Source organism: Scophthalmus maximus, chromosome 16, assembly GCF_022379125.1.
Source record: "Scophthalmus maximus strain ysfricsl-2021 chromosome 16, ASM2237912v1, whole genome shotgun sequence".
In the NCBI taxonomy this organism is placed as follows: Eukaryota; Metazoa; Chordata; class Actinopteri; order Pleuronectiformes; family Scophthalmidae; genus Scophthalmus; species Scophthalmus maximus.
In genome coordinates, this window is record NC_061530.1 from 19,444,337 (window position 1) to 19,467,439 (window position 23,103).

At 46.4% G+C, this 23,103-nt stretch overlaps 2 protein-coding genes across 18 annotated transcripts in view; both read left to right on the forward strand.

The window, feature by feature from the left end:
• The first annotated feature begins 184 nt into the window (after positions 1–184).
• On the forward strand, positions 185–14,349 carry fbrs (fibrosin). 15 transcript variants are annotated; one of them, XM_035611996.2, is made up of 18 exons: positions 185–1,810; positions 3,363–3,539; positions 3,927–3,953; positions 4,084–4,113; positions 4,362–4,410; positions 5,310–5,664; positions 5,766–6,001; positions 6,328–6,572; positions 6,673–6,717; positions 6,839–6,937; positions 7,147–7,239; positions 7,483–7,521; positions 7,986–8,057; positions 8,150–8,309; positions 8,643–8,723; positions 8,820–8,903; positions 10,828–11,032; positions 11,294–14,349. In XM_035611996.2, the coding sequence occupies exons 1-18, from the start codon at positions 1,508–1,510 to the stop codon at positions 12,882–12,884; spliced, it is 3,891 nt and encodes a 1,296-aa protein (XP_035467889.2). In that variant the 5' UTR covers positions 185–1,507; the 3' UTR covers positions 12,885–14,349. The 15 variants fall into 15 exon arrangements, with proteins under 15 accessions (XP_035467889.2, XP_035467890.2, XP_035467891.2 ...); XM_035611997.2 differs by having other exon boundaries at positions 8,150–8,303; XM_035611998.2 differs by having other exon boundaries at positions 7,986–8,051.
• A 2,455-nt stretch (positions 14,350–16,804) lies between these two features.
• Positions 16,805–23,103, forward strand: part of LOC118287147 (Snf2-related CREBBP activator protein) — a 29,335-nt gene continuing 23,036 nt past the window's right edge. For 2 of the 3 annotated variants that reach the window (XM_047327496.1, XM_047327497.1), the window contains exons 1-3: positions 16,805–17,032; positions 19,351–19,427; positions 19,528–22,586. In XM_047327496.1, the coding sequence (XP_047183452.1) occupies positions 19,767–22,586 (2,820 nt within the window). In that variant the 5' untranslated portion in view covers positions 16,805–17,032; positions 19,351–19,427; positions 19,528–19,766. Of the gene's footprint in view, positions 17,033–17,554; positions 17,632–19,350; positions 19,428–19,527; positions 22,587–23,103 lie in introns of those variants that run through there. The other variant, XM_035611995.2, reaches the window with a different exon arrangement.

A 23,103-nucleotide genomic window follows, 5' to 3' on the forward strand; every position in this document is an offset into this window, starting at 1 on the left:
CAAATTTCCAATTCAGTGGAAACTTGTGAAGGGGCAGGCGGCGGAGCCGTGCACTTCACTCTCCGTGAGTATTCCCACTCTGGAATTCGGCGAGAAGAGGAGGAATATTTGAGGGGGAAAAAAACCCTCGGAGCGAGCGGCGCAGCTTCTGCCCCCGAACATTGGATTTACACAGCGGAGGCTGCATGAAGAAGGAGCTGCCCGGCCCGACGGGGGCTTGGCCGACACCCTCGTTTATGGAAATCGACACCGAGGCTTTGATATTTGGGCCTTGATCTTTTTTTTTCCCCTTTATGACGGAGGTGGAAGGGGGAGACGAGCTGCGCGTGAAGAAGCGAAATATTATGACTATGTCTTATTTGGTCGCGTAGAAAAGATTCCGTTTCCACCCTGCGTCCTTTAAAAAATAAATAAATACAAGAGACTGTTGTTTAGCTGGCTAACTAGCCGGAGTGCTAACGTTACGTCTTTCTTTTGATGTGATGCGAATTCAACCATCACTAACGGCCATTAACGTTTCGACAGCGAGAAACATTTTTTTATTCCCGCGGCGGTTGGACGTTAGTTAGCTTCACGCCGCGACGTCCGGCTTGTCACGTTATTCAGACACGTTCTAAGAATATCATTTTATTCTTACGTTGCGGGCGGAATATATCGTAATGTGTCGAGTTAGCCGTGCGAGCATAAGCTAATTGGCTGGAATCAACACGGAGCTAGCAAGCTAGCTAGCTAGCGACCTAGCTACCTGGCTAGCTAGTAGCATTAACTAGTCAAAAGTCAACCAGACAGCTGATGTTACTCGTCCAGCTGGGAGTCATTCGAGGAAGGAAAAACACTCGCCCATTTCAAAACAGTTCACGTTAACGGGACGTCATGTCACGGCAGCCGTCGTGTTAAATTGTGGGTTGTCCGGGTTTAGTGGCCTCGCTACCGCAGCTAAACGCATCCGTTTGGCTAATTCATTTTGTCAGCGTGTGCAGAAACACACAGGCGACACTCCGGTGGTATCGAGCGATGCCAGCGTTGGCGTTGATTTCACTGTGAAATACATCGGCCAGCGATTTGTCCCACTTCGCCAGCAGCACCGTTGGACGTGTCCTTTTTGTTTTGTTGTTTACATGCGTGTAACTTGTGCGGTTGTCGGCTGATTTTCTAGCTAGCTAGCCTGCTAGCTAACGTTAGCCTACCCCGAGACACAAGCAGCCATGTCCTGACATTTGGGTCCATGTCTGTGTGTGGGTTTTTCTCGGGCGATTTAAAAATTCCCACGTGGATCTAAGTTTCATTGAGATGACACTAAAGTTTCGCCGGAAGAAAGGCACCGATGCCCACGGACTGTTGTCGAAGGACGGTAAATAATAGCCCCTGGTTTCGTTAACGCCATTTTAGCGGAGGCTCCCTTGCGAGGGCCTGTGTGCGGGTGGTGGGTGCGTTTCCACCGGACCGGGACTTGGATCAAAGTGCCTTTGGTGTCACCGGAGTCGAGAGCAGCAGGCGCCGCGTGAACATGGAGGGGCCGAGCCGCAGCGCCGGATTCCGGCAGAGCCGCCGCTCCCGCTCGCAGCGCGACCGGGAGCGGCGGCGGCGGAGGGTGGACCTCGCCGAGCAGCGGGCCACGTCCCTGTCCTCGGGCTCCGACCGGGAGGCGTGCGGGGCGAACGGCGCGCTGGGGCCCGGCGGCAGAGAGTGCCGGCCCGGCTTCGGGAGACACAGGCCTCCGCGCCGGAGGAAGAGGGAGTCGGTGTCCTGCGAGGAGGACATCATCGACGGCTTTGCCATCGCGAGCTTCATCAGCCTGGAGGCACTGGAGGTGAGAGTCTCCATGTCATCAGCTGTCATCCACCACACACCGATTGTTCTCCCACATGAGTGTAAACAGATTGACGGGTGACTCTGACATGTAGCTGGCAGCCATTCTGCACACATTCTAATTGATTTGCATTTGAACCTTGATCATTACACGTTGCCTTCTTTACATCACACCATGCATCGACCCTCCAGCCAAAGGTGAGAAAAAAAAGGCTGTGGATTGAAGAAAAAATCTTCAACTGTCTGACCATTCCTTCCAACCCCAAGGCGAATCCCTCTGATGGGTTCTGGAGAGAGAGGCCTCAATTATTCATGTTCTAATTCTGTGAGGTGTTGATGAGCTGCCAAATGGCTTCTCAGGAAAAAAGAAAAGGAACAATGCGTGACTGTAACCGTGTAATAAGAACATCAACCCTTCTGTCTGAGTGCTAATACTTGTCCTTCTGCGCCGGCTGCTCAGGTCACTTGTCCGTCCATCAGAACGGAGCAGGAAACTAAAGTCACATGTGGATTCTGGGGATCAGCGTTTGGCTGGTGTGAAGTTTCCACAATGCATTTAATATGTAACGTGATGTTGACGTGAGACGTATTTGGCATGTTGAAGAGGAGAAAGCAATCTCTTGATATGCGTGAATCTGCCTTCAGGGTGGATCTCATGGTATCTGCTTTTGACCTCTGCATCAGGACAGGAAACCATAGGTTATTTTGCAAAACTGCCTATTTACTTACACACACAGTTCCACTGATCTCTTAGGTAACTTGATTTTACAGTCAAATCAACCGTTGAACACCAGGATTTGTGAATGTGTACTATCTGAAACTGCTAATGGAAGAAAGTGAACACACCAAAAATCCTTTAACAATACTAACGAGTTCAATCTGTCAAATTTCTTTCACAAATGTTTTTATTTAAGACTAACTGTCTGCAGATATTCTGTGAAAGAGGAGTTATTTACAAATGAACCGTTACACCAGTGGGACAGATGAGCTGTTGTGATCTCTTATGTTGACCTTTCAAGCTGAATTTAATTTATTCAGTCACACTGTGAGTATCTATTTTCATCTTTGTCTATCATAAACAACACAGACATCAAAATGATGTACCAAACTGAATAATGACAATGTTTGGTGAACAGTTTTTTAGCTTAAAAAGCTTTTTTTCGGAAATCTTGTACTCCCTATATCGATCTCTGCGTCAGCCCCCCCCCGAAAAAATCCATATCGGTCGAACTCTACTTTTAATATATTTATCCTGTTGTGAATTAACAATTTTTCCTGTTGACTTTTGTCAGAGAGCTTTTGATTCAACTATTGAGGAGTTTTCATCTGTTTTTGGTCTCAATTAACTATATTGCTTTACACACAAACGGCTGAAACATAGTCTCATGTAGGCGGCATTACGTCATTCTTGAGTTTCTATTTTGGCTTCCAGAAACTATGCAGAAATTGGGTCTTTCAGGACATTAATCGGCTTGCAGCTGGGTCTTTGGCCTCAGGCGTACACATTCTTGCTTTTTGGGTAGATGCGTAAACATTGCATTCTTTTTTATCAGATGGACTGCTCACTGAAGCCCAGTCAGCGCTCTGACATGCTGGGAAGGAGGAACAAGGGGAAGAGGGGGCCCGAGGAGAACGGTGGTGGGCCGCTTTCAGAGCCGGAGGAGGGAGCCCCACACAGCTACCCCAACAGCTGCTGGAACAAGAGCCGAAACAAGAGGAGAAAGATCGAGGTGGAGTGTTTGATTTATGACTCTGACGAGCTCACATTTCTTCATCTTTGTCACGTTAGATTGAGCTAATAAGTCTTATTCAAATAGCTGTGTTTACAATCATTCCTGCTGCTCACCTGTATGTCCTGAAATCCAATATGATCTAGTTCAACTGGTTTGCTCACACTAACACACTGTTGCTCAAATTCTTACAACACCGATAATTTAAGGGGGTTGTAAAGAAAGCAGTGCAGGATGATACCATACGACCAGGAAAGATTATTTTCTAGATTTAAAAAAATGTTTTATCACTGACGTAATTTTTTTCCATTTAGACACATTTTGAAACTTATTGAAAACAACTGGCGCAAATAATATTGATTTTTTTTGTTTTGTTTTGTTTTCTAGGGGCACCCTTTGGAGACTGGTTACATTGTAAGCTTCTTTTCTGATGCTGCAGAGTTTTGCATTGTTTCTGCACATTTCTTTAAAACTGCACATTGCCCGAAATATTCTAATGGATAATATCTGAATGTTTTTTTTTATTCCTCCCGTCGTCTTTCAGTGTGACACAGAGAGTGATACAGGAGACAAGGTTTGTACTCCTTCCTTGTTATCTTATTATTAATATGGTTTTCCATGAGTTAATGAATGCATGACACTGTATTTGTTGCCTTTACATTATGAAAAATAACACCATATTAATCAATGAAATATTAATAATTTTTGTAATTCACAAGTCCTGCGACAGACTACATATGTTTATGTTACTGAGTGATATGTTGACTGTAATTGAGTATAGATGGAGCATTAATATAATGAAATCTTATCTTTTATCTCCAGGCTTCTGACAATGACATGGATCCCGTATTCACAGTCAGCACCAGAAAAGGTATGAGAAATATGCTCCACCTTATTTTATTTTTGCCGCCTCCACATTCATGAAACGATTAACTGATGTCAGTCAATGTCGGCTATATTTAGATCGTCACGGGAAAAAATTGAAAAGTAGCCCTTCATGTAGATGTGTAGTTGATAATGTTAATGATTCAAGACCAGAAACAGATTTATTAAAAATACCAGAAGCGCTATGTCACAGAAAGAACCACAATGCTTTTTCCACTTAATTTCCAGTGATCAAGATCCAAATTTGTGACCCGACTCGGGCCAGGTCTGTGTTGTACTCGGGTCTCATCAGGCCCGTGTCCCGTCCACCTGTCTCAGGGCCTGTGTCATTATGTGTAATACCCATGATCATCCAATCAGGACCGATTATGTTCTGTGTCATAATCACACAGGGAGCTGATCATTAATTGGTGCCAGAGTTTTTTCCCCCTCTCCTGTAGAGGATGTCTGCGTTTTGGATGGACAATGTTTTATGTTCATACAAATATATATTGAGAACTGATCCAACACAATGGTGTCTCTCCCCCCCCCCCCCACACACACACACACACATTTTACTGCATTTAACTCATTGGGGTTAATTTTTTAGGAAAAGTCACACGAGGCCAGATATTAATGTGGCATTAAAAATTGAGTTGGCAGCTCACAGACTCCATTAACGTAGAGGAATTTGCTAATGACAGTGACAGACAAACCAATTTGATATGGATCTGTAAAGTTCGGCAGACATCCAGTTCTGAATAAGGTCAGTCATGCTGTATACTGTTCCATCAGATCCGTAATGCCTGTTTTTAAACTAACTACAAAATAAGGTGTTAGATTTCTCGCCCTCACTTCTGTTACTCTACAATGTGAAGAAATAATGATCTGTATCGTCTCTTTTAGTTGCGGAACCTGCCCCCTCAAACATGGGCACGTCCGTGGGCAAAAGCTGCCCTCCCCTACCGGCCCGTTGCGGCGGCGTCTCGCGGTTGATGGTGACCCCGCGGGTGTCCGGCCTGGAGCGCAGTCAGGAGAAAAACCTGGAGCCGCATTTCCCCGAGCCCGTGTCCTCTTCTACCTCTTCCGCCTCCTCCCGCCTGCCTTCCCACTCTCCGGTCACGGCCTCGGGTGCCGTGCCTCGGCCCGGCCCGCTCAACGGGAACGGGGGCCGCCACAACTGTAGCCCGCCACTCTCCAAACCCAAACCCTTCCACACTTTGCCAGGACGATCTCACTCCATCTACAACATCAACAACAGGTGTGTAACTTATGAGCTGCCTACTTACATCATATTTATATATATATAGATATTTTTGAATACACAATTCTTGTTTCTTACTCAAGCTTTCTTCCCTTCAGGATCAACACCCCTGTCAAACCTCCGTCATCTGCGTCGTCGGTTGCGTCTTCCTCGTCCTCCATGCGCCCCCCGACTCCCTCCACCAGCGTGTCGCTGCCCTACATCAGGGGCTCAGTATCCTCGGGGCCCCTCCGACCCCCGTCCCGAGCCAGCTCCGGGGCCCTGTACACGTCCTCACCCGGCCTGCCTCCGCCTCCACCTCTGCTCCAAGGTCCTGCCCACTCAGCAGCAGCAGGTACAGTCAACCCAGCACGAACGTTGCACTTCACTGCCGTTAGTCTCTCTGTATGTTCTCCTGTTCGTGGGAACATGGTGACTAAAATGTTACTGAAATAGACCAGACTTCCTCTGGTGGTTGTCTGGGGTCGTGAGGGAATTGGGAATTGATGAACTGAGATTCTCGGCACAGCAAGTGTTGAATTCTTTGTATATATTTGACTTCACATGTGTTATTCTTGTATCCATCATTAACTCAAGCTTCATAATGTCTCCACACGTACATTTAAGAGCCAGTTTGTTGCATCAGAGTTTTAAAACGTTCCATTTCTCTGAATTCTCCAGAGCGCGAGGGCAGACGCAGCGTCCCAGGGGCTGAAAACAACAACACGGCAGCCGGCCGCTCCACTCCTGGGGGCCCGTCAGCTTCGAGCTCCGCACCGGGTTCGTCGGGCCGGACGTCCCAGAACCAGGCGAGCATCCCGCCCATGGCCTTCCAGTTCCATCAGCACAACCACCAGCACCAACACACGCACACGCACCAACACTTCACGCCCTTCCTGCACCCCACCGCTACCGCACCACCGCTGGTGAGAGTCTCTGAACATCTGTGTCGAAACTTGCTGGAATGTGAACTATATTGTGTGTTTGTTTGTTTTTTAACCCACACAGTGTTTTTTGTCTTTTTAGTTTGATAAGTATCCAGGCAAAATGGACGGTCTGTACCGACATCCTGTGAGTATTTTACTGATAACAAATCATAAAGGCTCAGAGTACAACCGTACATTTTTTAATAAACTTGTTCAAGTGAAGTGATCACGTAAGTTTACATATATGTTTGTCTGTGTCGCGGCAGTTCTTCCCACAGTACCCGCCTCCCTCAGTGCCGAGTATCCAACCTGTGATTCCTCCCACCGGGCCTTTCAGCTCCTTGCAAGGAGCGTTTCAGCCAAAGGTGAGAATAACTCTTTGTGCCTCCTCGGCAAGTAAGTTTGGGTTTATTTCATCACCCACGGTAAAAGATGAAATAGATATGAATATGAAGCTTGTGTTGATAAGTTAGGGTGTCCTGAGGAGGGGGATGAAAGATAAAGTCAGATGTTTATCTGATGGATACACGTAGAGGAATAGGTTGTGTCTGATGTGTTGTGCTGTGTGTGACAGCCTCTTGTCCCTCAGGGAACGGGTCCCGACATATCCGCACGACTTGGGGTTGTGCCTCACCACCTGCAGCCCAAAGACCCCAGGGTGAGGACGGTATGCTTACTACTACAGTACAACCAGTTTGCCTCAATCCTCCTGTGATGTTCTTTTGTTTTGTGTGAAGATATATACACACACACACACACACACAGGTGAGGATAAAGACAAGTTTAGGGTCGAGGATGAGCTGCAACACGGGGCCCAGTCAACGCAGCACAAGAGCACAAAACTTATTTCTGATAAAGAGTGAGACGTGATGATTAAAGGTGGTTTTTTTACACTTCTGCTCTCTTGTAGCTAACTGATCCATTTGGGACACCGTTGAAAGTCAGTAATGTAAGCAACAACAGATGCTTTTTTGAATCCCTTGGCTCCTTTAAAACCTTCAAGCCTGTTTTACTTTCCTCACTGCTTCACTCACTCTGCACTACTGTCACTTGTTATCTCCACTGCCACTGGTCTATCCTCTGCCCTTGCACACCCAGTTAGATATTTCATATTTGGTTAAGTTACCCCAGTTATAATTGTACGTGGGCCATTTTCCACATTTTTTTTCTCCCCCCACTGACTTTTGGTTTATTTTCCCCAAACTCGTACTTTAGCCCCATCGCGTAACCTTATCTCTCCAACCGGGAAACCCCAAAACTTGGGGAGAGTAAAGATGAGATATTTCTGAACGAGGACGAGGAGCAGGAAGTCTGACTCTGTGTGCAACGGCTCTAAAGTTGTTCATGCAAGACTCCTGGATTAACATAGTCAACTCCTGTGATTTCTTTCTTCTTCTTTTTTGTGCTGTGCAGAAACCAGGAAAGTGGTGTGCTATGCATGTTTATGTGGCCTGGATGATTCTAAGCCATCAGAAAAAAGTAAAGGTACGTTTACTTATTGTACTTATTATAAATCTTCACAGTGGACAGATGAAGGATCAAATGTTGGGTTAACTCTTCTGTTGACCTCTTTCCAGCTGATGCAGGCTGATCCTCACAAGTTGGACTTCCGTAGCGACCTGCTGGCCCGTCTTCCCGGAGCAGGAGGAATGGGACCGCTCGGGCCCATGGGAGGAGCCCTCCCTCCCACTCACGACATGACCAGACCCCCCAGTCTGTTCTCAGCTGCAGGTTTATGTCTGAACATTTTTTTTTTGTCTCAAAAAAAACAAACAAACAGCTGATTGAATGTGAATTTACTGTGGTTGATGTGACGACTTGAAGAATGATTAATGACAAATACGCTACACAACAAAAAAAAAGTTGTCTGGACTATGTTCTCCACTCATCATTTCACCTGATTTCTTAAAGAACTTCTGACTACTATCTTTTTAATTTGTCCTCGCATCTCTGAGGTTTCGAACTCTCCTGTAGTTTTGCTATCTGCTATTGGCATGAAGCGCGTGAGTAGTTTGATGTGCTTGACTTACTTGTGACATTGTTTTTTTTTTTACTACTTCTGTTCCTCAGGTGCAGTCAATCCGTCCTCCGCTCCCTTCATGTCTCCTTCAGGGCCTCACTCCTCTTTCCTCACACCAACTGCACACTTGGGTAAGAGCGGCTGAAAAAGATTCTATGCGATACTGTGCACAAAATGTTATTCTGTTTAGAAATATAAAAAGTTTCTAATGTTCACCCGTGTTTTAGATCCGTATGGCCGTTCTCCACCTTTCACCCCGCTGGGAGCCCTGGGTTCTGGTGCCTTCGGAGGACTTGGCAGCCCGACTCTGGGTCAGTCCAACATTTTTTGAGTGTTGAAACACAAGACTAGAATAGAATGTCTTCATACGATCATACAACCCCCACGTGTGTCGTGTGTATGTTGAGAGAGTTGGTGGGAATTACGACCTGAAAGAACGAAATGGGGAAAGTTGGTGGTCGTTTATATTTTTTGTTGTTGTGGTACAGACAATGGAAATAAAACAGATAAATGCATCTACAGACGTTGTAGTTGCCAAAAACACTGAAACAAGACTCTTCACAGTGTGAAAACCATGAGGTTATCTTCACGGTAATTTCCAGTATCTTGGTAAATTGAGCCATGTTTGACATTTCGCTGCACAACCACTTATTTAATTCTTTTTTCTATTCTTTTCTTCACTGTAGCCCCCTGACGAGTTACTGGACTGGCCTCAGTCAGTCGAATAAGGGGGCTACTCTCTCCCACTCGTTAAAGTCGACCTTATTGCCTGCTGTGATCATTTCACGTCTTCGTACCGGACTTAACGTGATCCCGTCTTAATGCGACTCCACTTAGGAAATTGGGCACAGATGCCTCAGTCCTCCTCCAGTTTAAAAAATGCATGTGTAAAGTCCAGCGGAAGCTAATGAAGCTTCAGAAGTCTGAGTTGGTCAAATCATTTGTGTCTTCATCCTGCCTGTTGTTATTGTTGTTGTTGTGTACCGGCAGCTACCATGAGGTATCTGCCCTGCGGCAACTCAACAAGGAAATGCCGCCTGGGCAAACTTCACACGATGCACAGGCAAAGGCAGCTGAGGCCGCATATTAGTTTCAGCGGAAATCAGAAATACATATTTGCAGGGGGAATACTGTGGATTTTGTCCACGATTTTGACAGTATGGTTTCAGGTCGTAGGGAAAACACTCAGGGTTGATGCTTTTGGCTTTATTGATTCAAAATGCCACAACTAAGAGCTGTCTTTGTTTATTTGTCATTCATTTGGACTAATATAGGTACAATTAATCTGGAGAGAACGTGCAGATTTGTTTTCCTCAAAAAACATTTATTTGAAGGTTTGGTACGATTTCAGTCGACCAAGATTCTCTGTGGTTGACTGCAGCCTTTTACTTTAAGGTAGATAACGTAACTGTGCACACACACACGCACGTGTAAACAAGTATGACGAGTTTGAGATTACAATTTATCTCTGATTTATTGCTTTGAACGTGTGTGTGTGTGTGTGTGTGTGTGTGTGTGTGTGTGTGTGTGTGTGTGTGTGTGTGTGTGTGTGTGTGTGTGTGTGTGTGTGTGTGTGTGTGTGTGTGTGTGTGTGTGTGTGTGTGTGTGTGTGTGGAATAATTACTCATTGTCCATGTTGTACAGTGTAATGTTTGAGAAAAGAAATGCTTCTATTATAAATTATTAATTTAATCGTTCGAGTGTTGCAGTATCATAAATCACACAATTTGGCACATTAACTGTTACTGGAGAAACTCTCCGTTCTCTGCTCATGAGAAAAGACAACAAGCTTGTGGGTGACTTGTTGACTTTGTCATTCACGTCTGTTCAGATCAGATGAATCTGATTTTACATCTCCAGTTTATACTTTTTAATGTATATAATCGTCGGCTTACTGTCGTCACACTTTGCTAGTAAATAGATTTTATTTAGGGTTACAATCTTTTGTCAGCATCATATCTTAAAGGTTAGTTGGTAAACGTAATAACAATCAGACAAAATAACAAAACTATTGTTGTTTATATTATTTTGATGTCATGATAAAGGTCAGGGGTTAATCTAAAGATACGTCTGTCATTGTCTAATCTTAGAAAGTAACAACAGAACCGGACGTAAAGCGTGTTTTACTTCCATAAGATGGCACTATCAGTTTGAAGAATTATTTAATTTGAAAGCTTAAGATAAAATCAGTTCTTGTCTGATTTTCTAAACAAAATGTCTTTTTTTGCTCTGCAGCGGGCTCCATGTTTGGCCCTAAAGACTCCCCAGCCGGCCTGTCCAACCCAAACCATCACGACGCGTGGAACCGTCTGCACGGCGGCCCATCTGGGTTCCCCGTTGGCCCCGGCTGGGCCAAAGTGATGGACAAGAGGGACGAGAGGGACCGGGTGAAGGACGGAGAGAGGAGAGACATCCCCCACATCAAGGATGAGAAGGACAGGTACGACACTCGGGTTATTTTAATATTCTTACATGAGGTGGTGTTAGTTAGCAATCAGTACCCACGTTACCCCAGGCACGTCATGTGATCGCAGATTTCCCACTGAGATAGGAGCATGTTGGGTAAAAATCCACAGTAAAACACACACATTAGTATTTTCTGGTTTCTTTGCTCTCTGTGACAGTAAACTGTCTTTGGACGAGGGTTTTATTTTACACAACAATGATTTTCACACTAACTTTCGTGCACGTTGCTTTGCAGAGACAACATGCTGTATGGCCGACAACCTGTGAGAATGTCTCCGGTCGGCCCCTCCTTCAAGCCCCGCAGTAGCACCCCGGTCTCCCACATCAATGGCCACAGCAGTGGCCTGGGCGGGGGCGGTGGGCCTATCGAGGAGCTGACGCGCAGCTTAAACAGAGACCGAGAGCGCGAGAGGGACAGAGATGGGGACAAGAGGCCACTGCCAACGCTGTCCTCACGGGCACCGCCTCTTGCTTCTTCGTCTTTAGTAGCAGACCGGGACAGACCGCGGTCCTCCTCGTCCTCCGTGCTCACCACTCCCCCGCCCTCTGGCCGCTCGGCCCCGTCTCCTATGGACCTCTACCCCCGCACATTGGCCTCAACAGCACACACCCTCCACGGCGAACCTTCACACTCCCAAAGAGACGGTAACCTCCCCACTTCCTCCGCAGCTTCTGCCTCCGTCACGTCGTTGTCTCAGGCCAGGAAGTCTGATCGGACCACGACGCCCGTCTCCAAACCTCCCATGCTTCTCCCGCCGGTTAAAGTCAAAGAGGAGCGGAAGGAGGAGCCGGAGCACATCCCCATCTCCCTGCCTCCCCCTGCACCCAACCACGGCTTCGACCGGCCCAACAGCCATCCACACCACCACAGTTCTGGTACCCCTTCCTCCTCCTCTATGTCACTGACCCCCACTCCTGGTGTTTCCCTTCCGCAACACACTCAGAACCCTCCTCCCCACCAACACCTTTCCCTGCTGGACCGCTCAAGAGCCATCGAGGCTTATCTGGGAAACACAGCGGGAGCTCACGGGTTGATAATGGGTCCAGGAGAGCGTTTCCATCACGGTCCACCCCAGGGGCCACCACAGGGCCCACACAGCTTCACCTGGGACCCCTGGAGGGAGCTGGCAGCTCAGCAGCAACATCAGCATCGTAGGGAGGCATTGGCACTTAGGTCGGACCCACATCTGGCCCTGCGATCGGATCCGCATCTGGCCCGGCTGCTGCAGCATCAGCGCCTTCTGGAGGCAGAGAGGGCTGCAGCTGTCGCAGCCGCAGCAGCAGCCGCCGCCCCTCACCACCCTCCAACTTCTACCTCTGCTTCCACCTCCGGTGTCCGACAGGAGTTCGGCTTAATGGCACATCACTTTGACCGCCAACATCACCTGGGACCGCCGGGAGGAGGGTTGATGGACGAGGAGCAGCGTGCCCAGATCCTGAGGGAAGACTTTGAGCGGGCTCGCTACTTCGGGATGCATCCACACCTCTCTGCTGGTTCTCACCTCTCAAGTCCCTCTCATGCTGCTGCAGCTCACCTGGAGCAGCTCCACCCCGGCCTTCTTTCCCACTCACTTCCCCCCGGAGCCGCCGCCGCTGCTGCCGCACAGCACCACCACCACCACGCAGGCCTCTACTCCCGCCTGGGCCAGATGAACCCGCACCACATGTCCAACGGCCTCATGGGGAAAAGCCCGGCAGGCTTGGTGGGGGTGCCGCCTCCGCTCATTCCGTCCATCACCAGCCGGTCGTCCACACCTCCCCGCAGACCTCTCGGGCCGGGCGAGCTGGCACTGTACAGCGCCCACAAAGACGCAGAGTCCAGATAGTACAGGGACAACACTGGAGGAGATTCAGGAACATGTCAGGATCACTGTGCTGCTCTCAACCTGCCCCCCCTTTCCCCTCTTGCAGACTACTACAACCCTGCCCTCCCCAGTTACACAACCACACCAGCTCCAGTCGCCCCACAAGAAAAAAAAGGGGGGGGGGGACGGGGACCGTGACTGGCTGGAGGTGACGGTAGGGAGGGAAATGCAAGACTTGTCAGTGTGACTTGGAATATGCCCAAATTGTTCTATCAGTGCAATTCAAAGGTACATGGTTTCTGTGCATCCTTGGTGTAATTTTTTATTTTAATTTTATACTGGTCGTCGGTTATTACAGTACTCACTTTTGAAAGCTGTAGAAGAGGCAGAGGACGGTCATGTGAATCACAATCCATGCTTCTGAGCAGACGCCCCCCTTTTCCAGTTGGATTTGGAAAATAACTTCCAGAAGGACGCACAACTTTGAGAACAAGTCAAGGGCTCGTCCTCAGCTTCACTCACCCTCCTCCACGTGAATCATGCCCGGTGAGGGTGTTTTAGAACTACAGTGGGGAAGTGGTGCTTTATGTTTCTGTCTGTCTTTTTTTGTCGTTGTGGAAAAAGACGGATTATCAATGAGACCATTTAATGAATATCAGTAAGCGTTGTACCTCAGTTTACTGCTCCCCCCCTCCCAAAAAAATCACACCCCAAAACCCCTCAGCTTCACTGATAATGAGATTCAACCTTTTTGTTTTTGCCTTGTTTTTTTGTTTTGTTTTCATAGGATGAACGGGCAAAATGAACTCAGCGTCACTGTGCGAGTGGAACACGGTGTTTTAGAGCTTCCTGTAACTGTTTCCCAGTCTCCTCTGGACTTTATGAGCAGGACCAGATTATAGTAGTCTAGACAAATTGCCTTTGTAATTATTATTCTTAACATTAATTATCTTCTATAATAATAAATATATTCACTGTTATGTTATTTGTCATTGTTTCGGGTATCAACCAGTACGCTCTCTCTCCCCCCCAGGTAGTAATATGTTTCAAATCATGCAGAAGGTAAAAGCAGAAAAAGGTTTTTAATGCTTGTGAACTTTGAGCCTTATTACCGACCGCAAACTCCGGCCTCTTGGAGGAATCTCATCTATGACTTAATTATGCTCTGAGAGGGAGGTTTCGCCTGTTTGTCACTGGTTGTGTGCTATATCCATTTTTGGGACTTACGGGAGCCTTGTACATTGAACTGTCAAGTTGTTGTTCTTTCATCAACAACAAATAAGTTATATACGTGGATAAAGTGGGACATCTGCTGAAGAGCTGAGGAAAAAAAAAATATAAGGACTTGAGTCAAAAGACAAACTACACAGTGGGTAATCCTGAGAGGGAAAAGACTGGGTCGATTATTTTAATATGACCATTTTATACCTTTCAAACCCCTCCCCTAGAGACCACAAAGATTAATTATTAAATGAATTGTTGTTTACTCTGTTGTGTGAGTCTTTTGTTCTGAATCTGATTATTTTGAGTGTAACTACCTCCCTACTCTTTCTCGATGAATCCATTCACTGGTCAGTTTACGCAACATTTTTTTTTACTTCTCAGTTTACATTGACAGTTATACTTCAAAGACCAAATTTAGCAGAAAATGAAATGGAAACAAGCTAATGTTTACATTTTAGAAGCTGTATTGGAATGTGGGGCTTTTTTGATAAAATATGATATTTTATACTTAATATATCAGTCGAGCTACATCATACAAAAATGGACATAAGTATTGACATCTGGATTTTTCCCTTGGATTACTAATCTTTTATCTATAGAATAAATGGAAAATCGCCTCTTAATATTCCCACCAGGGCTGGAAGATATGATTTTGATTTTTTATTAATCTGAAAATTATTTTCTTGGGGAGCCTCAGGTGTCAAATTACGTGATTATAAAATAAGTTAAGTAATTAGAACATTTATTGTAGAATCATTTTGTCAATCAACTAATTGATTAAACAATTCCCTTTACTTCTAAATCATAAAATCATAAATTTAAAAGGGAAGAAACAAGGAGAGTACTCCCTAAGTATCTTACATATCCTGCCTCTAATATCCAGGCCATTTGACCATAAATGTATCCAGAAGGGAAAAAAAGTTGAGCACAATTTGTTGCTTAGTCGCTATCTATTTGTCACCCAGGGATCAAACCTCATTACTAAAAAATTACTAATGTCTGTATTTATTTTCTCAATTAACTGACTGTCATTTTGTTTACAAAATATCCATAGAAATTTCCTACAGCACAAATTACTGTCTTCAGATGATTTGAGTCGTCTGACCAACTGACCATATTTTTGACATGTATGAAAAAGAAAAGCCTTCAATCTTCACACATGAGAGCCTGGAACCAGCAAATGTTTCCTTTATTACTTATTATCAAAATAGTCACAAATTCATTTTCTGTTATCAGCTAATGGATTCATCACAAATAATATTTCAAGTCCTAAAATAAGGAGGCTCAACATACCATAATTTAAAAAAAGAGAAAACATCATATATAATAATGTATCACTTGAAGATGAATCACCATGTATTTGTCACTTAAGGTTCACACAAAATGACTACAAAAACAATCTAAACATATCAGAGCATATATGTATTTACGATGACAAATGTGACAATTAAAATTCTGTCAGTCAACTTCACATAGTTGTTCGAGCGACTTGGAAAAACCAAAGATGATTAAATTGCTGAGTGTCAATAAGATAGATAGTAACTTTATTTATCCCAAGCTGGGACATTTTGGTGTAATAGCAGCACATTTCACACAGCACACAAAATATATACAATATATACACAAACAAATTTAAAAATATACGAATTGCAGAAATATAGAGAATAAGAATAATAAATATTAAGAATTTACATGAATATTAATAGTGGAAATGGTGCAGTAGTACAATCAGTTACCAGTAGTGTGCAGAGGAACATGGTAACATGAAGGTGCAAATGTGCCAGGATTTATGTTCTAATTTAGACTAAACAGAGTCCAGAGTTTTTCTGTCAGACAGAGCTGGGTCATCTTAGCCTTTTCCAAAACACAACAATGACTGACAGAATTTAATTTGTCACATTTATGTCATTTGTAGACGTCGGTGTCATCTTAAATACACATATTCTCTGATATGTTTAAATTGTTTTTGTAGTCGTTTTGTGTGAACCTTAAGTGACGAATATATGATGATTCATCTTCAAGTTATATTTTATTTTATATGATGTATGTTTTGTCATATATATATTTCCCAGCTTGAGGATGAATAAAGTAACTATCTAAAAAAACTATCTGAAAACCGTATCATTGTTGGAATGCTGATTTTTAATTGTCTGTGATTTGTATGTTTTGGTGAAAGCACTTTGTGAAGCTACTTCTGAAAGGTGCTGTATAAATAAAATTATTATTATTATTATTATCTATCTTAAGCCCTAATTATAATTGAGGTAGCGACAAATGGGAAAATATCACAAACTCACTTATATCTGTAAATAAACTTATATCTGTGCATTCTTTTAAGTCACTTTTAAAAACCCATTTCTATAGACTTGCTTTTATGTGATGTCGTCTTTTTATACAGATATGTGACTTGAAAACCGTATTATTGTTGGAATGCTTGAATGATTGTATGTTTTTGTGAAAGCACTTTGTGAAAGCTACTTCTGAAAGGTGCTATATAAATAAAATTCTTATTATTGTTATCTATCTGAAGTCCTAATTTTAATTGAGGTATGGACAAATGGGATAATATCACCTATGTGTGGTTAAAAAACTCACTTATATCTGTAAATAAACGAGCAGAAAAAGAAGAGAATTATTAAAAGATTTAAGTGCCGCGCTCGTCCACGTCTCGCGAGATTTCGCCGGCGCTCAGCACTTTGTCAGCGGCGCGGCTCACTCCACCATTTCGCTGCGTAAAGTCTCCTCCCCGCGACCGCTACATCCTGCGCCGCAACCCAGTCGCTCTCCCGGTGCGCGTTCTAACTTCTTCCCGCAGACCGAGTGGTACCTCGTTGGGTACCGGGAGACAGTTCGCACCGCTGGCACCACGGATTGAGCGCGATCGCGCGCGGATGACGACTCCTTCCGCGAGAATTTAGTAAAAGAAAATCGCTCGGAAATTTCAGGTAGGTGGGAACTTAAGATGGCGGCCTTGGGAGGGAGGGAGGGAAGGGGGGCGGCAAGGAGGAAGTAACGCGCGGGGGACTTGAGGGGGGAACTCGGATTGACGACAGGGACACAAGCAGACTGCGGTTCACTTGGTGGTTTCATTTAAAATCGCCTGCGCTGGACGCGGTTGACTCTGCTCTGAACCGACACGCGAAAGAAAACGCACGACAACAATTTTAACTCGGGCTAAACGAATCACGACTGAACCGTCATTTATTTCCTTATCGTCGCTTTCAAAGCGCCAGTGTTGGTGGGGCGGTGCGGGTCCCCCCTAAACCCCCCCCGTGGAATCATTACAAAATTTTGTATGGAACTTTTTCAACATAGTTTTTTTTTGTCTTTTTAATACTCCGATAGAAACCTGTAGTTAATGGAGTTTGAACGTGTTTTTTTTTTCTAAATTTAAAAGCGAATTAATTTCCGCTGAGCGATTTGACCCCACGCAATGACGTCACGAGTGATTGTCCCCCCTCGGTAGTGCAGAAGCGGGTTTTTAATGCGACTTTTCGGTTTTTGTTTTTTTCCTCCTCCTCCCTCCCCCCGGTGTTACCGTGAAGTAAGTTCATCATATGTGTCGGCTCGAACACACCGGCTCCCTCTTTACGAGCCGGAGCGTTACATAACAGTGGGTTGCAATGTGGCGCTTGCGCATCAAATGAACGCACCCGACTAACTAACTCTTTTTTTGTAGCCTAGCTAGCTAGTTAGCAGCGGTGGCTACAACACCAGACACTGTTATTGTGGGAGCTAACGCTAGCTAGTCTGCTAGCCAGTTAGCCCGCTAGCTAGCTAACCACACTAGCCAAACCGGTGTTCGGTGGAAAGCGGTTCCCTCGCCGATTGGTGCTTCCCGGTTATTACAACCAGGACGCCGGTTTATTTTCTGTCTCCCAACCGGTTCGCTTTATTTCATTTATTTATTTATAAAATTCCCAACACAACCTCCCTTAATCCCGAACGGTTACCCGCTGCCCGGCGCCTAATCTGAACCCCATAACCCCGAACTGCACCGGGGCAAAGGGGGGAGACACACACTTCCAGCACATCACCGGCGGTGTTAGCCGTTAACGCGAGCCACTTCATTCTGTGTCATATGATTCAAAAAGATTGGGGGAAAAAACAACGATTTTATTGCCACTCTGATTAAAAAAAAAAAAAGTGCATCCATATTCCATGTCTCCCACTCGGTCACTTGCACAACAACTGCTGCAGAAGCGTGTATGTTCTCGAGGTAGACGACACATCCACAAGTGCACGGAGGCTGCGATGAATTAAAAATGTGCATCATGTTTTTAAATTTTTTAACGGGAACATTAAAATGAATGAGCGGAGGCCGCGCGCGTCCGGTCGCCGGCTTTTATCTTCCGAGGGCGCATGTTGCAGAATCCCCGACTGCAGCGAACGCAACACGGGAGCCGCAGCTTGGCCACCGTCGAATGCAGAGTATTTTTATTAGTATTCATTTTTATGTACAACCCTCTCAATCAGATGTGCCCGCGTACATTCCTCACTTAGCACAAGTGGAACTAGCCTAGCATCTCTGTGTTGGAGTGTATTGCTGCTGTGAAACGAGACTCAACGTCCTCATTCATTGGGATCATTTTTGTGTGTGCAAATGATCATATTTAAATCAATACCAAGCGTTAGTTCCTTTACTTGCAAAAAGTCACGTGTTGCTATCGTTACACGAGTTGCAGCAATGTGGGTAGAATTCAAATCCCTCACTTGAGTGAAAGTGTGACAATGAACTTAAGGCATTAAAAGTGAAAGTCGTCCATGCCCTTGTTTACTATTATGAGAATATTTTTTTTCTCATTTTTACTCTTTTAGGTGGTTGTTGGAACCATAATAACTATCTTGTCAATTATGATTCTCATTGTAGATTAATATATGGATTATTGCCTTTGTTTGATTTGCAAAACTTCTGAAAATGGCCAGAAAGAGAGTGATGTCTTCACAGCGCTTTGTTTTGTCGAACCTCCGTCATTTTTGCATTAATGGTTTGTTTCTATTAGTAGCTCCATTTATAACAAATCATATTTTACAAGATCATCATGAGTTTTGTTTGCTGAAATCTTTAATCTTTAAAGTAACAATGTAACTAAAGCTGTCAGATGATCATAATCAGAAATACTTTATTGATGTATGGAGTAAAGCATATTAAAATGTAGCATGAAAGGAACAATATTCCAGTAAAACCTAAGTTACGCTTAATGAAAGTGTTAATTAATTTCAGTAATGAATTACTATCCATTTCTATTTTTCTCTTCTTCAGAATATGTGGAGGGGACCGTAATTTCAGCATCCTGGAAGTAGAAAGCACAGAAGATCTGTGTCTCACACCACAGACAGGTGAGCATGCACACACCCACACACACACACAAACAAGCATTGTTTCACTAAATAAACAGGCTGTCCAGACACTTAATTAATAACCTGTGTCACCCCCCAGGTGCAGTGTGTAACCGGAGCAGAACAGAGGGAGCGAGCTCTGGGGAGGAGGCGGCGCGGCGGCCTGCCTCTCCGGCTGTGGATTTGCTGGGTGGCAAACCCCAGGCTGCACAGAATGTGGCTGGGGAGTCCCCTCAGCATGCCCCGCAGCCGGTCGCAGCTGCCCCCCGCCCAGACCCTCCGATCACCAATCCGTCCACCGTGCCATTGCCGGAGAGCGACGACTCGGCACTCCTCGGCATGGAGAGCGCCCCTCCGACGTCACTGCCCGTCACTCTCCCCGCCTGCGGCGACTCTAAGGATGGCGTCGCAGAAGAAGTCCCTGCCGAGGAGAGCGTTGACGAAGTCGTTGCGGCTGCGAGCTCCTTGCCAACTTCCCTCACTACGGACTGTAGCTCCTCCGCTGCTCTTGCCCCAGACAGCAGCACAGTGCAAGAGTTGCAGTATGGGCCACAAACTGATACAGAGAAAAGCCACTCAAATAGTGGCACAAACCAGATTGAACCACTTAAAGAAGGTGCTGGACTTGTGGCTATTACAGGGACAAGGGAGACACAGTCCGTCAGTTTGGAATATAATAAACCAGAGACTGGAACAAAAGTGGAACTTGTTGGAAAGGAGCAGAGGGTTGGGAATATCAACCTACAGCCCCTATCTCAAATCCTTTTCACAGCCTCATCTTCATCTGTCCCACAATCGACTGCTGGTTTTGAACTCCAAGACGGCACAGACCATGGGGGCGTGGAGCAGTCTGACGGGGATTCCCCCGTCCACGCTAATCAAAGCAGCCATATACCTCCGTCGAGTGCTGCGCGGCAAGCCGATGGTCACCAGGACTCAAAACTGTCTCCCTTCCCGTTTCCCTCTTCTGACAGCAGCGAGATTAAACAAACTGACGCGTCAATATCACAGCCTCAAACCTTCACGGACATCTCAAACGATGCCAGAGAAATACAGAAATCAAACTCTGTGGAATCAGTCGAAACATTTAAGTGCGTTGAAGCGCTTCTTGGAACTTCTAAAACAGAAACGCAAACCCCCTCAGCTGACTTACTCGAGGCCCCAACGGCGAGAGAAACAGTTGATGGACTGTACACTTCTGGAGACGCGAGCGCGGTGTCTAGCAGCGCAGCTGGCGAAGAAGACGGCGACGTCCAGAGGAGCTGTGATCCCCTTGACGGCGAGCAGGTGGCGAGTAGCACAAGGGAAGAACAAACTGACACGGCCACCTCCTCGTCCGACCTCACAATGCTGCCAGAGAGTTCTTCCTCCAACCCCTCCGCCGCCCCTCCCCTGTTTGACGGCGGCGTAGTCGTCTCACTGCCGGCGGGGCAGGTTGTTGAAGCGGACCCATCTCACCCCTCTGACCAAGTCCCCACCACGGAGACGCCGCTGGTCGCCGACGCTCAAGAAATCGTGGTAGTCGGAGAGGAGGCTCATATCGGCGAGGACTGGTCGAACATGCACCTGAGTCAGAGCTACCTCCTCCAACGAGAGGACGGCAGCGTCTGCGAGGCTGCCGGCGTCGGCGAGCTGAGCTCTGAACCAAAGCTTTACGAGGAAAGGGTTCAGTCGGACGTGGAGTTGGACTCGCAGCCGGTGGAGGTGTACGAGTTCTGCGGCATGGTGGAGGAGGTTGCCGAGGAAACGGTGTGCGCCAGCAGCAGCGCGCTGACGCCTCACTCTCCAGGATACGAGGTGAACCTCTTCAACGCGTTGCTAGAACACTCTGAGGAGTTCACTGTCAAACAGGATGTAGAGATGCACCTTGGACCGTCGATTCACACAATCAATGACACTGACGCTGTCATCATTACCCAGCAGCCCCTGCCTGCATCGCACGATGCAAATCTCCCGAACAACAATTCCCATAATTTGTCCGCACAAAACACGAGTGTAGCCGGCGTCACGCGGCATTTGGTATTAGACGCTAACCAAGATGTTCACGTGCCGAACTCCAGCGAGGTTTGTTTAGTCGCTGTCACGTCCGACTCATTCGCCGTGGAACCGGCGAGCACCAGTGCACAAGTTGTGACGACTTGTTCACAGGTCAACGCAGCAGCGTCCGGTCGGGCAGAGGCGAGCGATTCCCCCGAAGCTCCCCACAAACAGGAAGCGGAGGGAACAGCTGCTTCATCATCTCTCATATCCCCGGTGGCCGCTGACGAGGACGCGGGGACGCCATCGTCCATGGCGGTTTCAGCACATGACGTTTGTCCTGTAGAAACTCTAACGCCCTCTCTGACGGGAGTCGCCGTTGTAAGTGCCACAAAGCTCGAGGCCTGTGTTTCTTCACACGAAGGGACCAAAGAAACCGCGGCTTCGACAGAGACTCCATCACAGAGTGTTGCCGTGCCCGCAGAAACCAAACCAGAGGCTCCCGGCACCACTCACTCCTCTAGTATTATCAATCCAAAGCTGCTGCTCCTTAAACCGGGAGATACTCCCCTCCTGAAACCTCCACCCTCCCTTTTGGCACGGGTGTCCAAGCAACAAAACGTGGCCAGCTCTCGGTCTGGCACGGCGTCTGAGGAGTGCCTTCCCCGAACCGCCTCCGCCGCAGATTCGTTATGTGCGTCAGCGGTTGAAAGCAGCCAGAGAGATCAGGCGCAGTGCTCCGTCAATAAAAGCCCCGTGACTGCAGCTCTGCCCATCGAGGTGCAGCAGCCTGCCGTGAGCGGTAACGTCGCGTTGGTCACCACCACGAGCAAATCTGACAAAGAGGCCTTAACTGTTACTGAAACGTCGACGAGTGAAACTGCGTCGCACGATGTTGTCACTCCTACCCACGCCGCCCCACCTAGAGTTCTCGACACCCTGCACATGCTCCAAGAGTCAGCGGACAGGGAAGCCAACGACACCGTCATCAGCCAACCGGACTCCCTCTACGTGGAGGACGAGAGCGAGGACATGGACCAGGACGAGCCGACGGGCGACGCCGAGGCCCAGGAGGTCGCCTCGGGGCAGGTCAGCAGCCCGGAGGAAGGCAGCGACGAAGAACCCGACGACGCCGACAAGAGAGAGAGCGAAGCGACGACTCCCGGCTCGCCGCACAGCAAGGTATTTACACGAAGAACAGGGATGCTTTTGGCAGGGAAAAAAAAAGATAGATATGGATTTAAAAAAGAGAAGAAACGCTCAACAAGATGAAGGTCAGGCAGTTTTAATTCAAACTCCCCTGTAGAAGCGCGAAGATGAATCTGTATCCAGTGAGTCTTTTCTACTTGTTCTTGTGATTTAGATGATACTTTATCTCCCATCAATCAAAATTTGATTATACACTTTTTAATCTGAATGAGACGAAACGCCACGGTGAAGCATCTCCACACAGTTGCAAAAGAGTTGCTCAGATCTAGAGATGCAACAGTTAATCGATTATTAATCGACTACTAAATCAGTCGCCAAGTTTTTCGATAATCGATTAATCGGTTCAAGTAGTTTTTAAGGAGGAAAAAAAAATCAAAATTCTCTGATATCAGCTTAGATGTAAATATTTTCCGGTTTCTTTGCTCCTTTGTGACAGTTAACTAAATATCTTTTGTGTGTGGATGAAACAAGTCATCTTGGGTCAACAAGA